The sequence below is a fragment of the Stegastes partitus genome, unplaced genomic scaffold, assembly GCF_000690725.1.
Source record: "Stegastes partitus isolate 25-593 unplaced genomic scaffold, Stegastes_partitus-1.0.2 Scaffold1429, whole genome shotgun sequence".
Lineage (NCBI taxonomy): Eukaryota > Metazoa > Chordata > Actinopteri > Pomacentridae > Stegastes > Stegastes partitus.
Genome location: NW_007579160.1, coordinates 4949 through 12844, shown reverse-complemented (window position 1 = coordinate 12844; position 7896 = coordinate 4949). Strand labels below are relative to the sequence as shown.

The 7896-nt window shown below is 41.4% G+C and overlaps 1 protein-coding gene across 1 annotated transcript in view; it reads left to right on the top strand.

Annotated features, from left to right (window-relative positions):
- Positions 1-6640, top strand: part of shank2b (SH3 and multiple ankyrin repeat domains 2b) — a 174064-nt gene extending 167424 nt beyond the window's left edge. Inside the window, exon 17 of the mRNA XM_008299526.1 lies at positions 6112-6640. Within this exon, the coding sequence (XP_008297748.1) occupies positions 6112-6640 (529 nt within the window). The remainder of the gene's footprint in view (positions 1-6111) is intronic.
- The last annotated feature ends 1256 nt before the right edge of the window (positions 6641-7896 follow it).

The window sequence follows — 7896 nt, the reverse complement described above, 5'->3', positions numbered from 1 at the left end:
TGGATGTTTTAACATGCCTTTCATACCTGTTTAGAGGATTAAATGATCACCTGTCTTTTCATCCATCATCACCTGAAGTAAAATACCTCCATATTACAGGACGGAATGGCATAAACTGTGCTTCAGACTCAAACTTTGGTGGTGATTTGTTTCTTATTGAGCCCAATCATCAGTTCAAATTCTCCCAATTTTTCTACCAAATATCTGCAAAACTAATGACATTCTCATCAGCTGTGGACTGCATGTCATAGATGTCTCTTTAGGTTACCCTCAGGTCCTTTGGAGATAAAGTATATGTAGATGAAGACGTATATGTGCACTAACATTCTGCCGACTGCCTGAGAGAAATTCATAGCCATGTGTCGTCCTCTTTTGTTATATATGTGACTCTTTGTAGCTGCAAGAAATGGTAATAAGGTCAGAGAAGCTAAATGAGGCGCTGTGCTAATTAGTCTTAATAGGCAATTACGTACTTTTCACATCAATTTAACTCGTGCAACAAAAAGTGTTTAATAGATGATAGGATCAGGATTAGAGGGGCTTTAAACAGATCTCAGGTGGAGTATTTTTAAGCATCAGTGCTGTCGTTGCATTAAAAACAAATATGGTGACCCGGAGGTGAGAGATGCAGCAGAACAGATGGCGGTGATTTCTGAAGCTGTGATGTTCTTCCATGCATCCTGTGTGTTTGTGTGTGTTGCTACATGCTGTTTGTCAAGTCTAACGTTGTCCTCTGTCTCCATTTCATCCATCCAACCCATCGTCCCGTGGAAAAGCCGCTGTTGAAAAGTGACGACTGTAAGTTTTTTTTTTCACCGAGCACCAGGGCTTTTGGTAACAATGGCCCAGTTCCTTTTTGGCAGCAAGGCCCCCTTTAGTCCCCTTCGCTTCCCCTCGGGCTGTTCCATATGTTACAAGGAGGAGAGAGCGATATCTAGGCTGCACCTCGCAATTGGTGGGGAAAGTCAGTTCAACAGCGTGGAGGTCAGATTCGGCCTGTTTTCTGCCACTTGGCTCAGTTTTCTCAGCAAACTGCATGTTGACAATTCAATTTATCAGGAGAGTCCTCGACAGGGAACACAGTCCTGTGGGGAAGACGGGATCGTTCTGCATGGATTGATGTGTATGTGTGGTTTGGTTTGCTGTGTTGTGGGGGGGTGCATCCATCATACCTCCATCTGGGGAGGCAGGTAATTTGAGGGTAATCCTACTTAATCATCCGTTCATACACAAAACAGACACACAGTTCTGTGTTTTTGCTTGACGTGCTGAGATTTGTCTTAATAAGTGACCCAAACTGAGCTGCAACAAAGATATAAAAATGAGTTTTATGTCCCCAGAAGATTTGTTTCCAGCCCAGCAGCTGGATGCTGGACTCTCTTGTTTAAATTTGACTTTGTTTTCATCACAACTGACTCAAACAAGAGGAAATTTTGCTTTTTGTTGGGGAATGTTTTAGCGGAGAATTAATCCACATTTGTTGCTCTAGTGCATACTTTCAGAATAGAGTATGTGTGAGTTAGTCAAAAGAAATGACACTTAGTGCATTCATGTTGGAGCTGCAACTAAACATTATTTTCATTTTTTAATAATCTGTTTATTTAATCGATTAATTATTGGTCTATAAAATGTCAGAAAATGGTGCAAAATGCCAATTAGTGCCCAAGATGACAAATGTTTATTCCAAAACCCAAAGATATTCCATTTTTCTGACACAGAAGAAGAATACTTCTATTAAATGTACATGTTACTTTAAAAATTAAGTTAATTGCAGCATTAATTTGAGTGACTGTCTCAATTTTAAAACCTTTTTAAATTCAGATTGGCCTTTGTATAATACTTTTTAATGTCTTTTCCATTGTTTTATTGTTGCTCTTTTTTGTAAAGCACCTTATAACTCTGGTTTTAAAAGGTGCCACAGAAATAAAGTTTCTCATTTAAAAGTTGAATACTAGACAGCTAATTCAGTAATTAATCGTTGAAGTTCATGCTAATGAAGGAACACATAATATAAATGAGTAAAATATATCAGGCTTTGGTTCTTAGAGAGAAAAAAGCATGTAGGATATCGTCATTACTGGTTTCATGGGATTTAGTGACTGTAAAAGCTAAATATCACAAAGCTGTTTGAAAAGTCTTTCTAACAAGTTTCCAGGTGAAAGTGATGTCATGTACAAACTCTGGAGGTACTTTACTTGATTCTTATCTTTTCGTGATACTTCTACTCCACTACATCTCAGAGGGAAACATTTTTACTTCACTATATTTATTAGACAACTCTACAAATTTTATTGCACACAAAGTACACAATACAAGCTGACTGGTCAGTTAGTCAACTGTTTAGTTTAGAGCACTAGTCACAGCAAATCTCACTGTCATCAATCAGCTGAGTAATGGAGAAAGTAATCAGCAGATTGATCCAGGATGATAGGCGTTATCAGTTGCAGTTTATATTTCATAACTTCCACCAACTAGCAGACTAAAATTCTGCTTTTACATTAATGCAGGGGGTGATAATAATAATATAATAACAGTATAACATTCAGAGTGACATTTTTTTTTTTTGCATTGAGAACTTTTAAATAAGTAATTTTGTGTGATGTATCTCACATACTTTTAGTTAAGTAGCATATTCAATGCAAGCCTTTTACTTGTAACAGATTGTTTTGCAGTGTGTTATCAGTGTTTTTATTGAGGTGAAGGATGGAAATACTTCCTCCATCACTGCTGGCTGCATTTTTCTAAGTTGTGAGCAATTTAAATTGACAGTGGTTTTACCCTGAAGGGATCAAAACTAACAGACAAGAGCAGAGAAGCGTCACAACGTAAGGAGATAATCAAATTTTGAGCAGCTGAACATAATTCTCCTTGTCTTGTCTAATCACCTCACAACCCCACAGGTTTATGCTATTAGTCTTTGCAGGTGTGAAAACCTGGTGTAGCTTTAATCTAGTCCAGATGAGAGTGCACCTAAAATGTATGGTGCGAAAGGTAAATGACTGGTTGTAATTAGTTTTTTGGTACAGCAACGTGACAACAGATACGATTTACTAACTCCAAAGAGTGGTTTTATTGTCATGCTACTCCTTAAATACTGATAAAAGTCTGTACAGTCAGCTTCCCCGCTTTAATTCCTTTACACTGCTTTGGATCCTAAGATGCTAAATTGGCAAATTAAGCAGCACTTCTTTGTTGATGGTGTAAATTTCTCTGAGGGAAAATGGCAGCTTCCCCCTCGTGCTATAAAGGCTATAAAAAGGTTAGAGTGGCTAACCTTCCCTCCCCGCGCTGCTGCTGTTGTACACATCCATCCATTAAGAGGCGATGTGTGGACCGAACGCTGCAGGCTTCCCTCGGGCTGCAGCTCACTCAGCATGCAGCGTCTTCCTCTGAGGCCCGAGGCCTGCACTCACTCATTATTAAAGCTGCCGCGCTAATTATTTCATAAGCATGTAGTGAGCCATTATAACATCTGAGAGGCCCAGAAAATCCTTTACATGTTTATTCACATGTGAGGCCAAAAAATCTCTGTTGAGTCTCCTGAAAAACGCTGCAAATATCAGCAGTTTCCCCCAAAACAAACCATTAAATTTCATCAGGTATCATTTGGGAAGATGCTAAATTTAGCACTGAAGTGAGTGTTTAATAATTTGGCATTTATACTCAATCTTTCTTAAATCAGCAAGAAAAAAACGGATCGTTTTATGGCAATTAAAAAAGAATGTATTATTGTTCTAATCACTTTATAACCAGGAAAAGTTTCATTGAGCATATTTTTTACAGGAGCGTCCTGGCCAAGACAGGCACAAACACAATACAACAGACATAATGCTTACATAAAGGTTAAATATAGTATCAACGAATCAGAAAATATACATCACAAGTCATCAATAATGATGATCGAGTCAGTCAACACATTTACTTTTAAATGTGTCTCCAAGTTGCATAAAGTTGCTTTGATTTGATTCATGGATATAGATGTGAATTAGAAAACGAGCTGCCGATGGGGAAAATGTACACCAGCATTTGTTTGACAACTGATTAGAACATTATTGAATTTAATGTGTATGTTTTGTTAAGTCACATCTTCAAAGACCAGTCAGTCATTATAGGAACAAGAGTCACAGATAACCAATGACTGGTACCTATTATGAACTCCCATAACAATGAATCGAGTAAATACCTGAAAATGTCTGGTTAGATATTCAAACCATCAACGCTCCAGCTCCTGCTGCTGCAGCTTGGTTATAAACTTTAGGATATGATGCCACCCTCTGTTTTCTTGCAGCATTGCATCATTACATCCTTCCATCTGATCTGAAGCCTTTCGTGTTTAAGTTGTTTTTCATGCTTGAAAAACACGACCCTTTACAAAGACATGTCGATGGGGATTCCAGTCTACTATATGTTTATTTTTTACTTTTCGTTTACGATTACTAAGCTCATGAACTTTATAGTCCTCTGTTTAGAATGAAGTCGAGCCTCTAGTGTGAGCTGATGTCAGTGTGGTGTCACAATTGCCAGTAACTCACATTTATTCATGTATTTTTTTTAATGGTATTGTGACCTCTCAGCAGGCGTGTAGTGTTTTAGTAGTGTTTTAGTTTTATGTGCACCTTTGACACACATTCCTAAGCTTTTATCACTATTACTCCCACTGTGGCTGATTTACATTAGCCAACTGTTACTGCAAACACAATCATAAAGTCATCAGGTTGTATTTATTTACAGAAAGAGCAGCTTAAACTCACATCTAAAGGATTATATTGTCTCAGTCAGATGACTGCAAGCAGCCTAATTAAGCCATTTTTGTAAATGTTTGTAAATGTGTTGCAACCCGACTTTAGAGCCTGACACTGATGGACTGCAGCATTGATGTGATTAACGATGTCTAAAGGCAGAAATAGGGGCTTCAAATGAGTTTAATATCTGCTATGGAACTTTTCCAAAGTCTGACATCCCCGATAATGTTGTCAGCGTATCTCCTGTTGGACTCAGAGAAAATCTGCATTACATGCTGAGGATGTGGAGTTTATGTGATGTGGGTGTTTACTAGGCAGGGAATGTGTTGCAAAAGGCTGTACTGAGTTGCATCACAGAAAGTTTAGGATCCAGAGTTTTGGGGTCTTGACTTGCACAAGGGAGTAGACAGTCAGGACATCTGAGCCACTGCTGCTCTGAGCTTTACTAATTTCAATCTTTTTCATGTTAGCTGAAAAAGCCCTTTATTTATTTATTTTTTCATTTTGAATGCTCAAATTTTCAACTATCAAACCTCATAATTTGTGCTCACAGTGTTATAATGACCTTACATCAGTTTATAACCTGCAATCAGTTGTTTACGCAGACAGTTATCTATATCATGCAAAACTAAACTCTCTGCAAGTTTATTTTAGTTGCATATCGAAATGAACTGAATTAAAAGGATTAAAAATCAACCACAAACCTGGTGTCATGTTTTCAAGAAACACAAAATTGGAAAGACTCGGTATTCCAAGACCTAAAATTCAGATTTTACCAGTGAAATTATATTTTTTTATCAAGCAAATGACTAAGAAGATGAATAAGAAGGTTTTGTACACAATTTTTTGCTAATGAATGTAGTCATTCAACCAGATTCAAACTGCAGTGTTTTTGTACAAACAGCTTTTAGGAGTGTGATTACTTTTAGATATGAAGATGCAAAGTATCGTCCACCTACTTCATGTACAGAAGGCTTCAATTAATTGTATTAATTTTTAACAACTGTATTTCCACTAAACCCATTTTTCCACATGTAGAGTCATACTTACTGGTTAAACACTAATTTTCCTTCTTTGACCTGTTGTTCTAATGCATGTTTTATTTTGTAGTTCTTTGAGACTATAGAAAACACTGGAGTCACAGTCCTTGTCATGTTTTCAGGTCCTTTCAGGCCAATAAAGCTGCTTCTGGTTCTAAAATAAGCTGTTGCACGCTAACTCTCACATCTACAAATTGGTTTGGAGTCGGTGAGATTAAATCTGGCGTTTCCTGATTGTCTTTTGTTGTGTTCAAGTCAGTTTTAGTTTGTTTGAGCAGCAGCTCAGTCTGACCCTGACTCACCTTTCGTCTCCTCTCTGTCCCCCTCAGGCCTCCCGCAGACGACTCAGGAATGCGTAACAACGCTGCCGCCGCTGCTGCGCTCACCTCCACCCCTCCCAGCAGCCTCCCGTCGCAGGCTCACCCCTGCAGCCCGCCAGACTCCGCCTCCTCCCTCACCCCCTGCTCCTCACTGCCTCCCTCGGTGTCGCCCACCCTCACGGACGTCTTCGGCCTGCCCACCCCGCCCATGGGCAGCGGCGGCGGCTACAGCCTGAGCTCCTCGTGTGGCGGCAGCGGCAGCTCGCGCTCCCCATCACCGCTCACGTTGATGCAGGCGGTGGCGGCCTCGGGCAAGCCCTTCGCCTCCAAGCCCATGGAGCTGTGGAGCAAACACGATGTGGCGGACTGGCTGGAGAGCCTGAATCTGGGGGAGCACAGGGACGCCTTCCTGGACAATGAGATCGAGGGCGCCCACCTGCCCTCACTGCAAAAAGAGGACCTGATAGACCTCGGCGTGACGAGGGTGGGCCACCGCATGAACATCGAGAGGGCCCTCAAGCTGCTGCAGGACAGATAAGCCCCGAGGTGACGGGGTGGCGACGCGTGGAGTCGGGCGGAGGAGAGGAGACGGAGGTGTTACCGATCACTTTTACCAATCTCTTCATCAGACATAATCTCAAGTCATGGAACTGGGTAGAAGTTTTGTCCGAGCTGATGCTGCCTCTTGCTGTTTTTGTCCTCTCTCATCCTCCGTTGTCGCCCTCATCTCAGTGCTCCGGTCTTGTCCGCCCTCTTCCTCCTTCCCACCGTCCTGAGCATCAGGGGATCATGGGATGTCTGGAGGAGCTGCAGGGGAGAGAAGAGAATAGCTGCTATGTCACATCACAGAGAGAGCAGAGGAGGCCAGTGTGAAGGACTGTCCAGAAAACAGAGAACTCTGGAATAGTTTGTCCTCGAACTGGAAACAAATACTCGTCTGGAGGCTTATTTCACATAAAGACTCGTGCTCACCCAACTGCTTTGGAATACTAAAGACTTTTTCCATACACCCCGGTGTGGGTGCATGAAAAACCAGCTGAGCTGGTCGTTGCTCCTTTTCTATCTTTGCTAGAGTTTGTTCAGAGAATATTTCTTCACTAGAGTCCTACCGGAGTTATATTTCTGGGTGCATCTAAGGTTGTAGAGAAAAAATGAGATAGACTCCATTTTTTTTTGCTTTTCACCTGTTTGTGTCAAAATAAGAACATTAGCTGACATGTTTAAACTAATACTGAACCATATCTCGTGTCCATGCACACACAGACACACACATACACACACTTTCTGCACAGTGCCACACAAAATGAGAACACACACAGTCTTCACAGACACCCTGAGCATGTGCACACTCACTGTTCCTGCGATGGCCTTCTTCTCCAGAGAGAGTGTGAAGAGAGGTGGTCACCGGAGAAGGAGTCCGGCCGCTGCTGTCCACCCGGTGTCCACCTCAAGGAAAACCAAGACGAGGACACGACGAGGACATGACGGACAAACGTTGGAGCAGAAAAATCCTCGCCTTGTACCAGCTTGTCTGGCTGTAAAGAGCGTCCTCTCTTGGCTTTCCCTTCTAGTTCTGTGTGTGTGTGTGCGTGTGTGTGTTTGCGCATGTGTGTTAATGGTTGACCCAAAATATGATTAAGGCCCGTTTAGCTATTTCCATGAATCTGCTATATAGGCCGCAGTATAGGGAAACTAGAACTGTTACTTTTGTACTTCATGCTGTCAAATCCTCCCTCACCTCACTATGAGCAGGTCAGCACCTAACGTGGCCCCACAGTAATGCTAACGAATCAG